The sequence below is a fragment of the Amblyomma americanum genome, chromosome 6 (assembly GCF_052857255.1).
Source record: "Amblyomma americanum isolate KBUSLIRL-KWMA chromosome 6, ASM5285725v1, whole genome shotgun sequence".
Lineage (NCBI taxonomy): Eukaryota > Metazoa > Arthropoda > Arachnida > Ixodida > Ixodidae > Amblyomma > Amblyomma americanum.
Genome location: NC_135502.1, coordinates 41,001,289 through 41,023,224, shown reverse-complemented (window position 1 = coordinate 41,023,224; position 21,936 = coordinate 41,001,289). Strand labels below are relative to the sequence as shown.

The following is a 21,936-nucleotide window of genomic DNA, read 5'->3' as shown; positions in this document are numbered from 1 at the left end:
AGTGTAAAGGCGTACACCTTTACACTTCACGTATGCATATTGCCGCAAAGCTTTGTACCTTTTGATAGTTCGTGCTGAAAGCCGCCGGCACGCCGCTTTATCACTTTGTGTCGGGAGATGCGACTAGTTTTATCTCGAATGAACGCAGCCACACACAACTGCTTATCTCGTAGCTTCTTAGCCAGCTTTAAATTGAGCGCGGGCGAGAGCGGCGGCGGTTTTGCTCAATCACCACAGTGCATGCTTGATGATATCGCGGCCGCTGAGTCATTCAGCTCTTTGTGGGTGCAGGTCAGCCTAATAAAGAACTTCGTCCGGAAAGCCATTCGCTGTCTTCCTAACTGCTGGACTGCCGTCATCGCCACGTGACTATATAGTCAGACGCACTCCAACCGAAACCCTGCCGTCGCACGCTCGCCCAGTTCTCCTCCTGTGTTTCAAGCGCGAGGATTTGTCCACTACTCCGACCCAAGCGATTGTGGAAGACCTAGTGGCAGCCCGACGCACGCGACGAGTGGAGTAACGGTGAGCGGAGAACTTCGGAAATTGCTGACTAAGAACTGGAAGACCACACTGTGGGATCGCTTTGGCCTAAGCATTTTTTTTCTCGGCGGCGCTGTTTCGAAACGCAATCAAATTCTTGGAGAAGCTAACTTCTTCCGGAGCTTCTTCACACCTTCCTCCTGCTACCTGGCCAATAAATTCCAGTGATCGGCAAAACTAGGGGAGGAACCTGCTTAGCTCGAATCTGTCATTCGCGCCAAAGATGGTGTAGTTACTCTCCCCTTTGCTGGGAGCGCTGATCACGTTGTCGGCAACGGCTTCAGACTGCCGAAGGCGAAACGCGAAAGTTACCCGTGTGTTGTGCGATGTCAGTGCCCGTTAAAGCTTCTCAGGTGGTCGAAATATTCCGGCGCCCTCCACTACTGCGCCTCTTCTTTCACTGCCTCCTTCTTCCCTTTCCTCATGAGCTGTCGCGGTATTCGCCGAGAAGTGAAAGAGTTACTGCGTCATTTTCTTACCAAAAAATAGCAAAAATAAACGGGCGGTCGACGTTTCGAGACCTTAACAAATAATCGTAATACTACTGGTAATACAGTAAAAGAATTGCCCGAAACTCGTTATGTCTGATCTCTAGATAATAAGTTTGAAAGTACTCTTACTAGCAACACTTTATAGATCAGAAACGAATTTGTAGAGAAAAACTGTGAAAAGGTGTCATAGACTGGATTTGACGACCAGTACAGTTTATGTGGGAGGTATGAGTTAATGACAGAAATGTTAATCATGAATGAAAGAACAGAACATGCTAATTTTAATGGAGGAAAAACGCTAAGGCGCCCGTGTGCTGTGCGATGTCAGTGCACGTTAAAGATCCCCAGGTGGTCGAAATTATTCCGGAGCCCTCCACTACGGCACCTAATTCTTCCTTTCTTCTTTCACTCCCTCCTCTATCCCTTCCCTTACGGCGCGGTTCAGGTGTCCAACGATATATGAGACAGATACTGCGCCATTTCCTTTCCCTAAAATCTAATTATTATTATTATTAATGACAGAACCTGAAGAACTGACAATGCCAGGACGATGTCGGCATCATTCAGGTCGTGGAGAGCTACAGAACATTGTGACTCTTGTAATAAGCCCCACGTTCCAATCGTTTCGTGCGCGCAACCTGTCTGGCCGGCAACTTTCCTGTAACTGTGAAACCTGTAATGCGCGTTCACCGACACGTTGCAACACATGACACGAGAAAGAAGGTTCTGCTCGCCAATCGAGAGAAAGCGACTGGAGAGCGCATAATCATTACCAGCCGCAGCGCTTTGGAAATAAACGCCAAGGTGACAAGAGCAGCGACGCCACCGTCGCCACTGCTCCCCCCTCCCCTCCACCCCTCCGCACGCGCTGCATCTGCGTCCTCCGCACATCCTGGAGAGTGTCGGTAAGCCTCTGCAATGGGGAAACGTCGCGAACGCGCTAAAGATGTATAACAAAACCTTTTGCGTCATCCAAGGCCTCCCGTCGCACGCGCGGTCGTCGCTTCGCGCTTTGGCTCAACGCTCGGGGAAGTGCACTTGTCTCCTGGTCAAGCACGCGTCCTTGTTTACCGAGTAGAGCGCAGTCGTCGTCTTCGCTGACAGTGAATTGTGATCGTAGGCAGATATACGCGCCGCTGCAATAAGTTCCCCGGTCCATTCAAGTTGGTCGCATTTAGTCCGGCTGCATATCGACCATGACTGGCGTTTACGTCAAGAAATGTTTCGACGAAGTGGTGGACACTTCAGACGGTGCACTTTCGGCTCACCTGCAGAGAATAGCTCGCGAAGAGCTGGGAGAGACGCCAGAGAAGCGGCGGGAAGCCCTGGAGGAACTGAAGCGCCAGTTGGACGGTGAGTGGTCGCGACTAGGAAAATTCTGCACTATTTGAACGAACTCCACTTCGACAAACTTGTTTTTAATTTTTTTTAATTGGTTTTGGGGGAAAGGAAATGGCGCAGTATCTGTCTCATATATCGTTGGACACCTGAACCGCGCCGTAAGGGAAGGGATAAAGGAGGGAGTGAAAGAAGAAAGGAAGAGAGAGGTACCGTAGTGGAGGCCTCCGGAATAATTTCGACCACCTAGGGATCTTTAACGTGCACTGACATCGCACAGCACCCGGGCGCCTTAGCGTTTTGCCTCCATAAAAACGCAGCCGCCGCGGTCGAGTTCGAACCCGGGAACTCCGGATCAGTAGCCGAGCGCCCTAACCACTGAGCCACCGCGGCGGGTAAGACAAGCTTGTGCAATATTCCAAACCGAAACGTCAGTCATTCAATCCAATTCAAATGATTTTCAATGCAAAGAAGATGACACCACAGCACCTTTCAGGTCGAAAAGCGTGCGCAAAATTCGAAAATAGTGCTCTCGCGTAAGAATGTATCTTTTTGGCGCACATTCGGGAGTTTTTCATTTGCGAAACTGCGGGTGATGGAAATTTTGAACTGCGAAGCTTCAGAAACTTCTCCTGCGATATACTCTCACTTGCGAAACTGCAGAATGCCATGCCTGGTTTAGGCTGGGATGGATATGCAGCTGGCTTATGGAGATCTGTTGCAGTAGATAATGATTACTCCAGAATTTAGGAAAATGGGGATTCTGTAATGTGTTCTGAGAAGCTGAAAGCAGTCGTCGCCCGGCATCTGTTCTAGAAATGATGCGCAGAATAAAGCTCTAACTCAACTCGCTCAGTTTAGAATGGTTGCAATACTGGATACGTATGTACAGCACGGAATTGCTGCCCTTTGTAAGAAGCTCTAAGTAAACTTTGCGTTCGCTCAATTTTCGGCATGAGAAATAAATACATTTACGAACAATATTCATGCTTACCGTTTACTTTGGCTGATCAACATAAACCGCTGCGTCCTTATTTCACTAAAGCGAAATATTTCCTGACATCCCATAGTGTTCGGTCAAGCGATAGTTCCCTGTATACAGATCTGATCTTTCAGAAAGGGCAATAAATTGCTAAAACCGACCAAGCGGGTGCTACTAGCGAATCATGAGATGAGTTTGTCCGCATTCACTCACGCCGAGCGTGTTGGAAATAAGTCCTCGCGGGGGTTTGGATTTCGAAAATAAACAAGTGCAATACGTAGACAGGCAACTTCTCGACCGGATTCCCAAAATATTGAAGACACCTGCGCTGCGAAGGGCGGTAGAAATTCAAGTTGAAGTTCGCCAAGGCAATTACCTCCCAAAATTTTAGTTAAGCTATGAAGAATTACGCTGGACGAGAAGGGACAACACACGACGGCGACCCCGGTCGTAGCAATTGTTCAGTGGACTTCAGCCGATTCTCGCACCCCGAGAAACGGGTCTTAAAAATTGACTTAAACTCGACTTATAATGACAAATGCACCTTAAATTGTTTAGTTTGTCGCTATGCAAAGCTGAAGTTAGTGCGCGGAAGCTACCAGATATCTTTAGAGGCCTTTTCAGTTAGCTGATGACTTTAAATCTTTTTTTTTTTCCTCGTTATCTCACTACATCGTTTTATCTGTGGATGAAATCAAAAGGCACATCTCAGAAGCAAGAACCCAGAACACAGGCACTGGCGGCATTTTTTTTCCCGCATCATTATACCAAGCGCTATCTACATTAACGCCGTCCTATTCCAAGGCTGTTGGGCGTTTCGACTGTTGGGCGTTTCGAAAACACACTGAATGTTTACGCAAACTGCAGGAAGGTTTAGAAGGGCCGCATAAGCGTTGCCCACGAGGATGGCAATGTACACAACGAAAAACAAATAACAGAACGGTAGAGCACTTCCTTGTAGCAATCAGCTGTCATTTCTAGATGGCTTACAAAAGCTAGAAGCGACAGTCGTATGTCTCAAACAACTTGCGTCAGTGGTCGCTAATTCGTGCCAAAAAAAAAAAATACCCCCCCCCCCCCTCCCACCCAGAAAAAAAACAACAACGAGGTTTTGAAAATGTTGCTCTCACCCCCCTCCCCCCACCCCCGCCCTAATTTCCAGAAAAAAAAAATGGCAGGTTCCTTGTCAGATCGTGCAAAGGCACAGTGGCAAAGTCGAACCATTGCTAACTATGTTGCACAGACTGCACACAACGCCTGAAAAGATGCTTTGATGATAATAATTGGTTTTTGGGGAAGAGGAAATGGCGCAGTATCTGTCTCATATATCGTTGGACACCTGAACCGCGCCGTAAGGGAAGGGATAAAGGAGGGAGTGAAAGAAGAAAGGAAGAAGAGGTGCCGTAGTGGAGGGCTCCGGAAAGATTTCGACCACCTGGGGATCTTTAACGTGCACTGACATCGCACAGCACACGGGCGCCTTAGCGTTTTTCCTCCATAAAAACGCAGCCGCCGCGGTAGGGTTCGAACCCGGGAACTCCGGATCAGTAGTCGAGCGCCCTAACCACTGAGCCACCCCGGCGGGGCCAGATGCTTTGATGTGAATCATAATTTTTGCTACCGCTTAACACGAATGGTAGGCTAATGAAACCGAAGTGTCTGGTTACGCGATCTATTCTGTTATGATGCTTTCCATGCACAAAGTACAGCATTGTGCGACTGCTCGTGGTTTGCTTCTTGGCAGCATTATAGCGTTAAAGGCTTGGCGTTGTGCCTCGATTCGGCTGACGCTTCGCACTCTCATCCTCTGTTGGAATCCTCTGGTGGTATCTGTTGGCGCATTGTTATGTTCCTAAGACGTAGGTTTGTCGCTTTCTACTCCTCGCGTGCTTGGAATGTTAGGCGGTTTAGTTCGGCTCGTTTGCGTTTGCCGTCGACTCGGTCGGCAGCCAACACTCGGTGCGGCTGAGTGACAGCATGCCGGCCACCCTCATAAAAATGGTCTATAGACTAACTAAAGACTTCTTATAGACTCTATTGCTTTCATATAGATATTTCCTTTTGTCTATTCATAGCCAATAGACTGTGTATAGAAGAAAGTCTACTAAAAGTGTATGGCCATAAATCTATAGACTGCCTATAAACTGTCTATAGCATTTTTATTGCCTACAGACAAGGCTATAAGATTTGTCTATAGAGAGTCTATAGACTTTATAGACAAAAGAGTATGGGCAGTCTAGGGACTGTCTAAAGTAATTTCTGTAAGGGCACAGCTGCCTCCCCTGTCCTGACCGGGTGCAAACGCGCACGCAACGGGGTCCTTGTACGCTAAGCGATACGCGGCGGAATAATAATAATAATAATAATAATAATAATAATAATTGGTTTTTGGGGAAAGGAAATGGCGCAGTATCTGTCTCATATATCGTTGGACACCTGAACCACGCCGTAAGGGAAGGGATAAGGAAGGGAGTGAAAGAAGAGAGGAACAAATAGGTCCGTAGTGGAGGGCTCCGGAATAATTTCGACCACCTGGGGATCTTTAACGTGCACTGACATCGCACAGCACACGGGCGCCTTAGCGTTTTTCCTCCATAAAAACGCAGCCGCCGCGGTCGGGTTCGAACCCGGGAACTCCGGATCAGTAGTCGAGCGCCCTAACCACTCAGCCACCGCGGCGGGGCGCGGCGGAAATTGAAAACTTAAAATTGGCGTTTGAGGAAAGGAAATGGCGCAGTAATTGTCTCACATGTCTCGGTGGACACCCGAACCGCACCGTAACGGAAGGAAGGAAGGAAGGTGGGAGTGAAAGTAGAGAGAGAGATAGAGGTGTCGTAGTGGAGGGCTCCGGAGTAATTTCGATCACGTGAGGATCTTTAACGTGCACTGACATCGCACAGCACATGGGCGCATTTGCGTTTCGCCTCCATCGAAACGCGACCTCCGCGGCCAGGTTCGAACCCGGGAACTCCGGCTCAGTAGCCCCTACCTCTTTAAGTGCCAGTCGGCCAAGCACCAGGCGTATGCGCGAGACATGTCCTCAGCCCTTGTCTTCGCTGTTGCCGCGGCGGTACTTTCTGGTCATCTTTTCCCGCCAGGTGGTCGAAATTATTCCGGAGCCCTCCATTACGACACTTCTTCCTCTCTTTCCTTTTTCGCGCTCTACTCAACCCCTTTTCTAACGGCCCTAAGGCTGAGGCGCCGTGGAATATAATAATAATAATTGGTTTTTTGGGGAAAGTAAATGGCGCAGTATCTGTCTCATATATCGTTGGACACGTGAACCGCGCCGTAAGGGAAGGGATAAAGGAGGGAGTTAAAGAAGAAAGGAAGAAGGAGGTGCCGTAGTGGAGGGCTCTGGAATAATTTCGACCACCTGGGGATCTTTAACGTGCACTGACATCGCACAGCACACGGGCGCCTTAGCGTTTTTCCTCCATAAAGACGCAGCCGCCGCGGTCGGGTTCGAACCCGGGAACTCCGGATCAGTAGTCGAGCGCCCTAACCACTGAGCCACCGCGGCGGGGCGCTGTGGAAGAGCAAGATTTCAAATCTGGTGTGCGTGTGTTGCGCTCGTACGTGACTAGCACTTTTTTTTTGTTTCTCGGAGGCCTTCAGGCATTCTCACTGCCTAAAATTAGTAGTGAAATCACATGCTTTTTGTACTGTCGCGAACACGCGCAGGTATCTCGCTCTACCACCAGCTGTGTACCTGTTGCAGGTACTTTTTTGCTGAGTTCTAATGGTGCCCCATTCCTGGAGGTTCCGTCAGTCCCTAGTATCGTGCTGAAAGGCACTGGTACCTTTCGTTTCACCGTTTCATACCTGCCTACGACTGTCGCATTGTGATACCGTGCGTCTCGAACAATGAACGACTAGGTTTTCTGAAGCCACCATGATTCGAAAGGCGATTCATGTTCAATATCTTGCATGCAACTCCAGTTTTAACCAATTGGTAGTATGTGGTAAGTAGTAAAGAGGCAGAACATTGTGACTTCCAAAATGTCCTAGGCCACAAGATTTGCATTTTAGCTAGGCAGTCGGGTGCTTACGGTGCCTGTTAGGCTACCAAGTTCCTCAGTAGTGAAGGTGAAACTACATCTGATCCCCTATAGGGCTTCAGCTAAGGGACTGTCATAATTGTCCCAGTACAAAGCTCAAAAGCAGACCCTGTAGCTTCTGAACTTTTCATGCACCCTGTAGCTGACCTTAAAGTTGTGCTAATTAACGCTGAAAATTTTACGCCACGGAGAGCCTTTTCTGTTGCCTGTGTTACTATGCTTCAACATCGCCTCGTCCCGCAGCGGAACCGGATCTCAACGCCAGGAAGGATGACGAGTTCCTGTTGCGCTTCCTGCGCGTGCGGAAGTACGACGTTGACCTGGCTCTCCGAAATGTCCGAAACTACTACAGAAACCGAGACTCCAGCGGGTCCGTATACGTCGATTTCCTGCCCAGCAATGTGCCACCAGCTGCTCGGACGCTTTATATGAGGATGCCTGAGAAGGACGTCCTCGGTCGCCCCATCTTTGTCTTCCGGCCAGGCAAGCTCCGCGTGCCGAATATGCGCTAACATTCTTCTGAGAGCTTGAGTGTTAACTCTGCCACCCATAATTTTCGAACGCTTGTAGATATGGTACTTTAAGTTCAAAATATCTTGCTTCGTTCTAAACTTTTGGCTCTTTGCTGGGAAATGTCAAAACTAGGGAAAATAATAAAATTTGTGAGCATGTACAGGAAAATTAGAGCTTTCATTGATCTAATTTGCGCTTATATCTGTCGTTTACACTGTTATGAGTACTAATAACTGCTTAAGAGTGATTAACCCTGTGTTGAAGTACACGATAATCCGTATTGCCCCCGCATCTACCGTGCAGCAGAACGGGTCCTGCGGGTTGGGACATGAAGCATGAAACACAATACTATGAATCAACTAAATATTGAATGGCGATTACGCAACTAGTAAGGGGGAAATCAGCGCCAGCTGGAATGCGTTAATGAGTCCACACAGAGATGCACGTCCGTTGCTGCATCGAGTGCCGGGTACCTCCCTCCCGCGCACCCTCCCATTGTTCATTCACCGGGTTCACGAATGTGTCTATTCTTGGATTGTGTTGGGAACCCATACCGTGTGGTAAACGTCTGCTTTTCGTGGCAAAACTAACATTCCGTTTTATAAACATTGAAGAATATTTTATTAAGGATGCTGGGGATATAAAAGGAGTTTATAATTTCCTAAGCATTGGTTCCTCCATTTCGGTTAATTTAATACGTGCTTTTAGACACGTCCTCCTTATAAGTAAAAAAAAAAGAAGGATGTCGTGGCATGCGGGAAATTAAGCAAGAAAAAGTAAACCTTACAACAGTAACTTGGGTAGGGAAAAAGAAAGGTACCCTCTGGGGCTGCCCACTTACCTAGCACGCTTCACATGTGCGTGCTATGCAGAAGGACCGATCTCAGACGTGGTTGAGTACTTATCCGGAAGTACCAGCCTACCCGTTTCAGGCGCGCCATACATCTGAGTGATGATGGTGAGGCCAAGGTTCGAGTGTTTTAGCGGTCAAGGCACTTGGCGTGTGGCTTGCATTTACAATTGGTTACGAAGTGTTTTTAGTCGCAGAGTATCAACCAAGCATGGCGTTCAGAAATTTTTCTGGGGCCTCTAGTTGCGAGCAGGGCCATTTTTATTTTACTTCGCTGCTTACCATCTGACGGAAGTTGGTGCATGACTGCTTAGATGTGCGCTTAAAGCATGGCTTGTGTCATGCTTCGTAATCCGCTCAGTTTTGTTTTCTTTTTTTTTCAGGTATGTGGATGCCTGAAGAAGTGCCCTACATGGATTTCCATCGAGCTGGCCTGATCTGCTACGAACACTTGGCGTGCGACCCGGTGGTGCAAACTGTAGGAATCGTGCTACTTGTAGACTTCAGCGGGTTCACTGCTGACAAGCTATTGAGCATGAGCATCAGCCTCCTGAGAAGAGCCTTGGAATACATCCAGGTTAACAGCAATCTTTGTCCTTAATTTGCGGAAACGGGATTGCGGTTCGACACGCGTGTTGCGCTAATTGAAATGCCGATTGCTAGTTTGGAAACTGAGCTCTGCATTAAATGGATAAAAAGGAAATGGGTGGTGTAGGGCAGTCATAGGAGAAGGTGTGATCAAGTGGTACGTGGTAGTTATAGCAATAGTTGTAGCAGCAGCCGTTGCTCTATCAGAAATATAAAAGAAATGGCCGCAGGCCCCAAGACTACCTCAATGAACGGTTGTAACTTGAAATATCCCACAGCCGGAAAAGTAGTAGAAGACAGGACTGAGACAAATAAGTCGCGCGATAGTTTATATAAATAATAGAGTAAGTGAAGAATTGAGAAGAAGGGTACCGGATGTAGTCGTGATATTTTAAAAACAAATTAGCTGCTTTACATTCTGGGTTAACATATAGCTCGTAAAGCACTAGGTACATTTAGATATATCTTGTTCTAACCATCTGGCCAGTTTCGGCATGCCATATCTTGAGTGCGGAAGCTGCTCTCCTGACAACTTAGCTGTGCGCGCCTAATTCACTCAGTCAACCTTCCAATGCTGCTATAAATATTGAAAACGCATGTTGAAAATCGTACCACCCAGAATTTGACTCCTCGCTCACATATTTGTCACTACGATCAAAATGAGGCAGTCCATGGCAATTTCGTGAAGGAGTATGCAGTGTGACCCCTGAAGAAACTTAATATACAAAGGTCGGTCCAAAAGTGCCGCAAAATCCACTGTAGCTCCGAAATGGTGAGCACAAGGGAAATGATTATCTATACGTGGAAGTATACTGCTGGTGTGGTAATTTTAAAATGTCACTGAACATTTTATCCACTTCAATAGCTGCACTGTAACCATCTTTGTTTCCATGACCGGAAGGGACGTTCGTTATACTCTCAGGGTTGGTAACTGCACCGCTTTCTATACACGCAATCAATTCGTTGTCATCTCAAACATGTTTGCTACACAGAGAAGCCTACAATCGTCCAGACAGATGTAAATTCGATACACCTTCATGAATGACTTCAGAACTGAATGACTCCATGAAAGCAATGTGGACAATACCCAAAGAAACTTTGCAGATAATCACACACAATTTTCCTGATTTTCATCAACTCCCTTGTCAAGAGACGTGGAACCCAGCAATCACAAATTTTTCTCGATACGTTAGTCATCCGAATAGCCTTAAGACGGATCCTCTTGCTACACCTGCGTGTTCCATAATCAGCCTCGTGGTGATACGTATGTCATTCTGAAAAAGTTCATCAATAACCGATGCCTTTTTATCAGTTTTGAGGCTTGACGGTCTAGCTGAACGCGGCGGAATCTGGATGTTGCAGCTCCATCACGAAACAACTCAAGCCATGAAAACACATTACTGCAATTCATTGTGTTTTCCTCATAGACTGGCAACAGATTCCGCGAATTGATGTTGCTGAGTTATTGAAGGACTCGCAAACGAATTCGATCACTGCATGTTGTCGTGAAACAGGGCAACGTTGATCATGCATGGAGGAGGAGGAGGAGGAGGAGGAGGAGGAGGAGGAGGAGGAGGAGGAGGAGGAGGAGGAGGAGGAGGAGGAGGAGGAGGAGGAGGAGGAGAGACTTTAATGAAACAGGAGAGGTCTCCCTGGTTGGCGGCCTAGCATGCTACTCCAGGTGAGGGTGAAAGAAGAGACGATTACAGAAGAGGATGGTGCATGGTGGCTTACATGAAGCAACAGGAACCGAAAGTTTGGTGCGGATCAGGGTATAAACGACTAATGCTTCTACATTCAAAATTTCCCTTTCCTGATGCCAATTATTACCGCACTACAGCGGATTGCTCGTTACTTCCTGAACGACCCTACATTTTGCGCCGGACGAACATTAAGTGACGATTTCAACATCGAATCACAATGCGCCTTTTCCTCTGGTTTCAGGACTGCATGCCAATACGACTGAAGGCGGTGCACGTCGTGAAGCAGTCATACGCGTTCGACATGCTTTTTGCGCTCGTCAGACCCTTCACGAAGTCCAAGCTAGCCCAACGGGTAAGTGCCGCATAACAGACACGAAAGCCAGCAAAGCAACGAAAACTTTTGTGTATTAAGCACGGCTCTTAGGTGCCGCCTGACAACCGTGGCAGGCAGTTGCAGAGCGAAACGCCACCTGCTACGACAAGAGCGGAGAAACGGACAACTGGAGGGTGGCTGCCATGGGAAGATGGCGAAGGGTGGCAACGTTTATAGAAACATGTCTCTCTGAAATCCTTTACCTCGGCATATTGCAAAACTAAAATACGTGTAGAGTTGCGCTCAAATTTCGCATTACCGTATTTCATAGCCGTCTGCCAAATTTTTGTTAGTACCCATCACCTAACTTAGCCCTGCGAACGATTTTCTGCGAGGGCTTAGCTGTAACCTGGTTAAAGTACGGGGTTTATATATATATATAATATATATATATATATATATATATATATATTATATATATATATATATATATATATATATATAATCAAACGAGAGAAGGGAAATGAGGGGACCGTTAGCGAAACTTATGAAGGAAGCCAACAGTCACCGAACCCAAGGCGCCAAGGCGCATAGGGGAATGTTTTTTAATGAATATTTTTTTTAATTTTGTGGTGCTGAACGATGGGAGAATAATACTTCAATTAATCTGTTGCTTAAAGGAAATTAATTATAAAGCAGCAGAAAAAACAACCATGCCGCCTCCGAATATGTATGTGTATGTGCGTATATATAAGGGCCAATTCCAGATTACAATTACAGGCTTCCTTCGTTGGAACTCTTTTCTTCTGCGCAGGCGCGATTCCACGGCGAAAATTTTGAGAGACTCCATGAGGAGATCCCGCCCGAGGTGTTGCCCGAGGAGTACGGAGGCCACGGACCAGCTCTTGACTTCGATGCCTTTTGGAAGGAGGTGGAAGCCAGTGAAGAAAACTTCGAGGCGAACAACCGCTTCGGCTACGGCGCCAGCGGCGTAGACGCCTTACCGGAAGATTGTGAGCAGCCGCAGGAATGCACGCCACTGTGACGCAAAGGGGGACTACAAGACACGAAGGTGTACAGCACAAGCCGGGCCTGGAAAGTCCCAAGCGAAGTGTGTGTCACTACGAAGTGTTCAATGAAATAACACGATAGGAGGCCTCGCAACAATGTTCATTCGTATACATGTGTTTAAATCCTTCGCCATTAATGACCTTTCGTAACGATGGCATCTGCGTTCTCCTTTGGCAATCTTTCCGGAATGTCAGCGACGAAAAGAGCAGATGGAAATTCTAAGAGATCACTACTCACCCGCAGAAGCCTCAACCTGCAGGGAACCTCGTTTGTTTTCAACGAATGCAATAACACAATGCTTTAGGCTGTTCTATGTAACATAAGAAGGAATATTTTATAAACTTTGAGACGTCCAAGCTGGCATGAGTAATCGTCTCCTAAATCGCTATTGGCATTTTTCTTGACCTAGAGACGGCTCTTCAATTGTTCAAATATGGCGGCCTTAAGGAGGATTGTTTCTGTGCACGGTCTGCGTAGAATCGCGCTCATTTTAAAATTTCAGAACAAACTCGCGGTTGTGTACAGACGGTGACAACCTAACGTGAACCAGTCGTTTGTTTATCGAGGTTGTAAATAAGTAAACAAGAGGCAATTAATAAACCACTGCGTGACGAGCGCAAACGGCCGGCGCGAAAGAGGAATGGAAGACTGCTGGCGCTCTCTTCGGAGAGAATATGAAATCAGTGACATCGATGGCAAGGATTAGTCTACAAAGGGCGAATTCGAAACTATAAGCGCATTGTGCTGCTTTTTACACTATAGGTGAACAAGATCCTGCGCCTGCCATGTTGCTAGCCCAGAAAACAAACTAAACGAGTTTTCCAGTCACTACTGCTGGAGTTTTAACTACTAAAGCTGCGCGCTTTTGCGTTCTTTGGTATGCGCAAATTTTTATAATTTCATGCTGCATAACATGTGAACACAGATTTCTAATCGCGTGTACAGGTGGAAACTAGAAAAAGTTGAAGGAGACACTTAAGCTCTGTCTTAAGAAAATGACGCACTAGCGTTAATGGGTTATTGCCATGTATTCGGAATTGACCATTCCATACTTTACGTTCATATATCGCTGGGAGTCCTTATTCATCTCCCGGCGCAGTGGCGCAGAGGTTAAGCGATGTGCCACTGCCTCGCGATGGCAGGTGCGGCAAATGGTGGCTTGTGCGACCTGAACCTCTCACGACCAAACATTAAGTTAACGGCCACCTGCCACGGTGGGCAGTTTGCTCACAATTCAGTGGACAGGTTGTGATGGCGCCACAAGGTCCCGTAACCAGGTCAGCAATGCCGACGCTGACGCTCACAACGAACAGCGACGACAAACACAGAACATGGAAAACAAAAAAAAAAATAATAATTAGCGGTAATATATGATTAGATCGGATGAAGAAATTGGTAACTATATGTGGAGCATCGGGAGTACTTTCAACAACCCATAAGCCAACTGGCTCTTTCCAAGTGGCTTCTACGAATACAACGTAAATGAGCTTCAGGGAAAATATTACGACAATAGTTACAGTCTTGTAGTAGTTGCAGTACAAACTAGAAGTCGTCTAATCAAAGCGTTGTAACTACACAGGTGCACATAAATCACCTAAAAAGTTTTGCCCATCTTTTTGACAACTGCGCATGTGGTTGAATACTTTAGGCGACGAGCTACAATACAATCGCAAGAGCGAATAAGTTACGACATCCTAACGGGATAGGTTATGTTCTAGGAGTAAGCGTGTCACCTCTGGCGCTTTCAAACAAGTTGCGTAATGTGAAGCGCTGAACTTTTCGTCCTGGTAGGCAGACGTGTAGGACTACAGATAATAGTTTTCCTTTTTTTTTTCATTTGTTCATTTGGCCCTGTTTTCCCAGATCTGTAGGCAAGGCAGTGAGTCTTTCCATTTTATACGGAGTAGTATGAAACGAAATGACATAAGCAGTAGTGAATGGAATCGGAAGCATATTTACGTCATAACAGATCTGACTCCAGATGACCTTCCTGAGTTTTATTGCTGCTAGACAAAGCCATGGTGTAACCAAAGGGCCGTGGGAGAAGCACGCTTGTGTTGGGAACTGATGACAGCGCATGCTTCGTTGCTATATCTGCGCTCGCGTGAGAATCTTGCGTTTCTGTGGTGGACTGATTGCCAAGTCACAATTTGCTTGCAACATGTTTGCAAATACAAAACCGAAACGGGAATGCACAAAACTGGCTCCAGTTCTATATTTTCGGCAAGTTGGTATATGTGGTATCCAAGGCGTTGTGCTTTTTATGAAAAAAAAGAGACTAACAACGCAGCCTCAATTAAAACTAGAGACTTCCGCGCCCGTATTTGTTCACCTCGCACCGAGGCTTTTTTTTTTCATTGAAATGGTAGTAATAAGAACTTTTCCTCTATTAAGTGTGCTTAGCTTTCAGTGCGAAAACACTGCTTTACACTGTTCCAACCAAAAATTTTGTGGGAAGCTTGACTTTGACGGTGACCTTGGCCAACCTGGAAAAATAAAATACGTATTGCCGTGATTGTGTTTCGAACTTGCGGCAAAGCGAACAGATCAGCTTCGCTGGCCACTGCACGAGAGCACTATGCTATGGGGAACTTGCGCTGAAGTTTGCGGTGCCGATTGCAGCGCCATAACACACTGCCTAGCGAGAAGAGCGAGCAGTTTTGGGTAGTACTCTTAGTACTTTTCCGCGCCACCTTCAGGCGCTTGTTGGCGTGAACCTCCGCGCTCTCTCGAAGGCGCACGTGCCGTACGTCAGCTATCTGGGCTACCTGAGAGAAGCTAGGCAATGAATGCTGCCAGTCAAACGCGGGTATCTAATCGCGCAGAATGCGTTCTCGCGTTTGCAGCGGCCCAAGCGGCTGACAAAGGAGTTTTGAGTCGCCGAATGGACCAATTGCAGTGCCACCTTGGCAGCGCAGGTTCCCCATCGCCGCTGCCGATCACGTCTCGTGTTAAAATAAACACAAGCTAAACACAAAGCAAAACCATGAACCAACCAGCACCTTCTCAGCGCTGAACTTGTTGCGATTCGCTCTGCACCTCTCGAAACTCTTTAGTGGCGCCTCTGTTTCTTTTAGCTGAAAGCAAAAATCTTACGGCGGAAAGTTTTTGCTACCAAGTCTGTTGCCAATCATGGCTATCGTGAAGACGACGCCGCGAAAGATGGTGCTTGGCTGCTTCCGTTAAACGCGCGAGTGCCTAGTGGGCTTTGTGAAACCGGTTCTGTTTAGACTACGTCCAGAATGAAGTCTGAAATGCGTGCGAAAAGTTGACCCGCGTCATCACAGACCGGGGTGCCTCCATTTGCAGGGCTATCGTGAGCTGCGACATCGTACGCAAAACGCGGGATGCGCAAGGCCACGTGTTCTTCCTTAGAGGCGTAACTGATGAACTCGTCCGCTCTGGCACCCAACATGCGCGCCAATAGTGCGCCAGGATGTAGAACTCGGGCAGCATGTCGCCACCATACATTAGAACCCTGCCCCGGAATTAGAGCTTCAATTTATTAAAGTTTTCTTCTTCCCAAGGCCGTCGCCATCAACATTACGTGGAATTCGATCCTTAAAATAAGTACAGGCGCTCACAGACTCAGCACAAATGTCGGAAAGCGTGGCTTGGACTGTCGCCGGCGGCACGAAGCGATAGTAATCGGGTGCGAGATAATGCTCTCGGTACGTTTACGGGTGCGGACGATAGCTGGTGCGCACCTTGGTTTGGCTGCTTTTTCGCCTGTACCCGACCTGGGCGCAGAAAGCGTGCTCGTTACGGAGCGTTTCTCCTCATTTTGCTCGCAGGTGGGGCCCCGAGCAACGCATTGCAGTTTTCTTATCGTGGGAACACGAAATTGCCCACTAGGCTGCTCCAGCTTGCGCGCCTTGCGAGTTTAGTCCGAAAGCTGCCGATCAAAAAATTTTATGGGCAGTGTGGCGCGCTTCTAAATTCACCCATATACGCCGAATCTTCACGCAGTCTATAGCGCACAGGAAAATTAGCCTCTTCATCTAATTGTATCAGTTGTATAAGCATAATCGTCATCAGTATAACGAGCAGTGCACATGCCATTCAGACTAACACAAAGACAAAGAAGAAGAATCGCAAGTGATGTCCGAAATCTTGGAGGTGGTAAGGAGCGAATGCCGAATTTTTTCCTTTTTTTCGCGCCGTAAACTTGCCAGGCGCCTTGCTGCAATCCAGCTCGAAGGACCGGGCTCGGCCTTTTACCTTCCGTGGTTCCAGGCAGGCATAATCTACCTCAACAGCAAAGTTCAAACCTTGGTTCTCTAGTTAATGTAATCATATCTCAAATTGAAGCATGTGTACAGAAGTAACCTGAAAGGTCTGTGAGAGCTGTAACCCAGCACTCAGTCTGAACGTATCAGGCAACATAATCGCTCCCATTTGGCACCGGTCAACAAGGCCCGTTTTCCGACTCCGAAACAGAAAACAAGGCGCATAATTTCCCGCTAGACGATGATTCAGAAATCTAGAATCTCAAAATTCCAAATTGATGCCTCTAAAAACATTGGTACAAAGTGTATGTTGGAAATGTATTGGCTTACCACTGGCCCGATTGGTTCGCTTCGTGAATTTACTCTAATATGACATTCCACATTTCGCTAAGAGCATTAAATGGCGAAAGTGGGGCATAGTGTGTTTTGATGGGTTTAGTATGCAGCGCTACAGGCGCACCGTGTAAACGCCTGCCTTAGTTTGGCGACGAAATTAAACCTGTTGCTTTACAATGGACGCTGTGCCACGGCTCCCCACTAAAATCGACGTCGACTCTGACCAGTACAAGCGCCGTTAAAAAGAGAACACTACAATATGTATCGCGCAGACCGCGGTAAGTGCTCGCGACATAGCCGGTACTCTTTGCATACTCACAAGCGTTCTTAATCTTGCACAGGGCCCCAAAGACAGCTCATCGGAACAGAAGTCAGTTGACGCCGGCCACATTAAGAAGAGCCTCTTTGGCGGTATCCTCATCGGCTTGATCACCGGTATGGTCGCCGCCTCTCTGCTCGTCCCCGTAGCTCCTAGTGAAAGCGAGGACACCAAAACGAGTTCAGAGCCCACTACGAGTGGCAGCCAGGCCGCCTCAACCACTGCAAGCGAAGGAACGAGTCACGAATCCAGCACCTGGAGCGCTATTACCTCCTTCGTTGATACCTCGGCTGAGCCATGTCACAATTTTTACGCATTCACCTGCGGTGCTTACAAGCACCCTTCTGGACACACGATCGCGCAGATGCAAGACGAGATGTACGACCAACTACTCAACATCCTGTCATCTGTCCAGTATCCGGAGCAAGGGCAGAGTGCTGCGCAGAAGGCTGCCGCCTTGTACCACAACTGCCTGAAGGCGCGCGATGGAGGCGTCGACGACTCGACGGCCCTGAGGCAGTTCATCAAAAGCGTCGGCCTCGCCCTGCCCCTTCGCCCGGAGGTAGAGGCTCTCGACAAGGTTCTGCTGTTGTTCTTCAAGTACAATCTTCTCACTCTGCTCGGCTTGTCACTGGAGGACTCGCAGCTCGACAAAGGTATGAGGGAGATCAAAGTTGCGCTTAATGTCGACCAGCTGTCCTGGTTCCGTCAGAGAGAGTCGGAACTTTTGATGGCCTTCTACCCGTCACATCTGGACGCACTGGGCCTTGTTCAACACAGCGAAGAAGCCTTGAGAATAGCCATAGATATAGCCGCGACTGAGAACACAGCCATAAGCCTCCTGACGAAGGAAACCTTAGAAAAAGCAGGCAGTATGGTTTTCTCGACTGTCGGTGACATAGGTATCCGTACACCCAGCGTGAAGCCCGGCCGCTGGGCAACTCTCATTTCGAGACATAGCGACGGCCTCTATCAGAAGCATCACAAGGTTCAAATCAGCGTCAGCGCTGTGGCATATTTCGACGACGTTCACTCGAATCTCGGCGAGGTAGGCACAAGCCTGCTGACGGCGTGGGAGCTTCTGCGTACCCTGGCTCCCTTGTCGTCGCCCCACTTGGCGAAGCGTGTGCAGTATTTTCAGTTACTCTGTCTTAGATACACAGTGAGAGCTATGGAGGTGCCACTGCTATCACACTACTTGTTCAAAGCTGTTCCTGACAGCACCGTTGTATCCGCAAAGACAATGCTGATGCACATGCGACGATCTGTCACCTATGCGATTCTTCATGCTGATTGGCTGGACAATGCAACCAGGTCTGCAGCTCTCGACAAGATGCGCACGCTCCGAGCTCACATAGGCTACCCGAGGTTCTTCGGCAATGACGAGGAGCTAAATGAGGCGTACGCGCGGTACCCAGACGTTTCAGGCCGCTTTCTCACGCCGTGGTTGTCAGCGATGAAGCTCAGCATCGAATGGGAGGTGAGGAATAGCAGCAGCTTCAAGTTTTCCTTGCGCGCCACAAACGCCGCCTACATTCCGATGCGCAACAAGTTGATACTGCCCGCGACCATCCTGCGACCCCCGGTGTTCGTGCCGGGCGCGCCCATGGCCTACAACTACGGGGGTCTGGGTTCCGTCATCGGACACGACATGACGCACGTATTCGGCGTTCAGGGCAGCATGTGGGACAGCCGTGGCAAGCCGCGCGACTGGTGGTCCAAGTCGTCCAGGCTGCTCTTAAACGACAAGCTGACGTGCCTGCGACGCTCGCACGGCTCGACGCGGGACGTCGCAGACTCGGAGAACATGGCGGACTTCGCGGGAGTGGTATCGGCGTACGCCGCCTACGTGGGGCTACGGGCGAAGGAGGAACAGTGGATGGGGACAGGACTCCAGCAAAGCGTGCAGAGGCTCTTCTTCGTTTCCACCTGCCTCAAGTGGTGCGCCACTCTGAAAAACGTTACGTTCGCGAATTACGCGCCCTGGAGGGATCGTTGCGTGATTCCGCTCAAGAACATGAAGGCCTTTAAGGACGCCTTCGGCTGCCGCGGAAATTCTAGCATGATGCAGTCACCGCGATGCTCATTCTGGTAAAGCTTATGACCTATTTAACGTGCTAGTTCAAGTGTGACGACGCGAATAATAAACGGTGGTTACCTTATGAAATGTGTTGCAAGCGGTATATAGGGGCGAAGGTAATATACATTGTTTGTATTTAGTTAGTTGGTTAATAGTCAGTTGCTTAATACACCGGTCTACGCATTTATACCGCCGCTGCCCTATGCCAAGACGGCGACACAACGCGCTTGCGGCTACAGCCTGCTATGAGCAGAGCTCGCCACTGCGTCACTAGCCACAGTGACCGCACTTACTGGCCTGCCACTGAACATGAGCTAACATCCATCGGTGAGGCCCTCCGCCTCCGCAGCACACAGCCGGGTACTACCATCCACATCTACACGGACAGTCAAGAGGCATCTAAGTCGCCCAAAGCTCGTTCTTACGAGATCTAACTGGTATATCGCATCAAACAACACAGCCACTACCCGCAGGAGACCTCCCAGGTCTCGGTACGCATTCGCTGGACGCCCGGACATCATGCACAAAGGGCCGGGAACCGACTGCTCATGATGCCGCTGGCACTTAGCTAGAGGAAGACTGCCTGCGCCGCCTTCGAACAATCCTTATTGCTCCCCCCCCCCCGTCATTATGCCTTACTCCGTCATCAACCGCACTGAACATGCGGGGAGTTCCTCTCAAAATTGGCATTATTTTCCTTTTTTTTTTCATGGTAACTCAACGTCTCCTGCTGTCGTGCGCCTAGCCGGGAAGCCTTCTTCTCGAGTGGTACGGCGCACATTCAACGTCTCAAATGAAGTTATTCCAGACTCGGCGGGACCTAATCCTGCAGGCAAACGCACCTTCAATAACTTCATTGCGAATTCTATTCGGACCTCTGTTTTGCCGTCTCGTCATCAGGTGCATTACTAACTCATTTTGCACATGCTCCGCTCAAGTGGTTTACTGTTGGTTTCTCCCCAGTGTTCTTCGCCAAACGAAATGCTACGCTAGCCAGAAGTCCCACAAAGATGAAAACATTGCGAGTTCTAGAGTCTGAGCAGGGATCGATAGAAAAACCACGTCGACACCTGCTACGTCGAAAAACGAGAGAAGTGCGGGTTTATTTCCTGCTTTGGAAACTGCCTGCTACGCCATCAGTTTGGCGCAGTGAACTACGGAAAAACCTACTTAAATATGAATAAAATTGCTTAATCACTGCTCTGCTGACTGCTCTAGGTGAAGGTAGAGAAAAAAAATTATATTTAGTTCCAGGTCTGGGCCTCCGGCAGCAAGCCGCGCCCCCAATTTCATCTTATCTGCATGTGTGTTCACGTTCATCCAAATTAGGCTTCACTTGTCTGCCACACCATTAGTATGACCGTCTGCCTTCAGGTCTACAAGCAGCGACCACTTGCCTGGCGAAAAGCTCCTACACAGGGGCGGATTTAGCTGTGGCTCTTGGGGGGATGATTCGGCGCACAGTGCATTTCTTAGGTTCTCAAGAATATATCGACAACTTAAGAAATATAGCCAACATAAAACAGGATAGACAGAAATATGATACATGCACTCGTGAAAGATGGTACACCGGTCTTCCTTGAACAAATTATGATCATTAAATGATCTCAAACACCTTGTCGTGTCTATTAGATTCTTCTTTAGAAGCAGGAATTCACTTCCGAACCTTGACACAATCGGAGCTCATCTCTCTTGTGAAATGTATCTTTTAAAACGCTCTGGTACGCTGCAACCATGTTGTTTTATGTTGTTTTTTTCTCAAAGTGGTCTATTCCATCGGTTTCCTAATGTCGAAAGGGGGGCGGTGACCACTCGAGCCGCGAAATAGCGGCTATCTTGGCCCCCTCCATTCTCCTGTAAACGGGCCAAAGTAAATGAAATTAAACAGAATTAAAATAAAGGAGTTTTTCTTGGATTTCTGATAGAAATTTTTTCGCTGAGGGAGGGCACCCTCTTCCCGCCCCTTAAATACACCCGTGCTTCCACGGTTATTACTGCTACGCACTGTGCAAGGGCGTAGAGGTAGATACAGGCGCCGAAGCAAATTGATTTAGTCTTCTCACGCCTATTTTTCCCCGCGCAAATACCTCATTGGGATTATCTACTGAACTTTGGCCAATCCCCCTGCGTGGGTACGTGCCATGCTTACTAAGAAGAAGAAGTAAAAGAAAAAGAAAAGAGAAAGAAAATAAGAAGAAGAAGAAGAAAAGAAAAAAGAAGAAAAAAGAGAAAGAAGAAGGAAAAGAAGGAAAAGAAGAAGAAGAAGAAGAAGAAGAGAAAGGAAGAAGAAGAAGAAGAAGAAGAAGAAGAAGAAGAAGAAGAAGAAGAAGAAGAAGAAGAAGAAGAAGAAGAAGAAGAAGAAGAAGAAGAAGAAGAAGAAGAAGAAGAAGAAGAAGAAGAAGAAGAAGAAGAAAAAGAAAAGAAGAAGAAGAAAAGAAGAAGAAGAAGAAGAAGAAGAAGAAGAAGAAGAAGAAGAAGAAGAAGAAGAAGAAGAAGAAGAAGAAGAAGAAGAAGAAGAA

At 47.9% G+C, this 21,936-nt stretch overlaps 2 protein-coding genes across 2 annotated transcripts; both read left to right on the top strand.

Annotated features, from left to right (window-relative positions):
• Nucleotides 1-1,943: 1,943 nt before the first annotated feature.
• On the top strand, nucleotides 1,944-14,903 carry LOC144136665 (alpha-tocopherol transfer protein-like). The gene is made up of 5 exons (XM_077669188.1): nucleotides 1,944-2,387; nucleotides 7,659-7,898; nucleotides 9,162-9,355; nucleotides 11,311-11,421; nucleotides 12,197-14,903. Exons 1-5 carry the CDS (start codon nucleotides 2,231-2,233, stop codon nucleotides 12,425-12,427), a joined length of 933 nt encoding a protein of 310 aa, XP_077525314.1. The 5' UTR covers nucleotides 1,944-2,230; the 3' UTR covers nucleotides 12,428-14,903.
• A 1,212-nt stretch (nucleotides 14,904-16,115) lies between these two features.
• On the top strand, nucleotides 16,116-19,432 carry LOC144095224 (membrane metallo-endopeptidase-like 1). The gene is made up of 2 exons (XM_077629010.1): nucleotides 16,116-16,124; nucleotides 17,360-19,432. The coding sequence occupies exons 1-2, from the start codon at nucleotides 16,116-16,118 to the stop codon at nucleotides 19,430-19,432; spliced, it is 2,082 nt and encodes a 693-aa protein (XP_077485136.1).
• The last annotated feature ends 2,504 nt before the right edge of the window (nucleotides 19,433-21,936 follow it).

Excerpts from the sequence above, each read along its gene's own strand:
- LOC144136665 (XM_077669188.1), top strand. The coding sequence starts at position 2,231 with ATGACTGGCGTTTACGTCAAGAAATGTTTCGACGAAGTGGTGGACACT. Across the intron at positions 9,356-11,310 it reads GAGCCTTGGAATACATCCAG|GACTGCATGCCAATACGACT; the intron begins GTTAACAGCAAT and ends CTCTGGTTTCAG. Across the intron at positions 11,422-12,196 it reads AGTCCAAGCTAGCCCAACGG|GCGCGATTCCACGGCGAAAA; the intron begins GTAAGTGCCGCA and ends TCTTCTGCGCAG.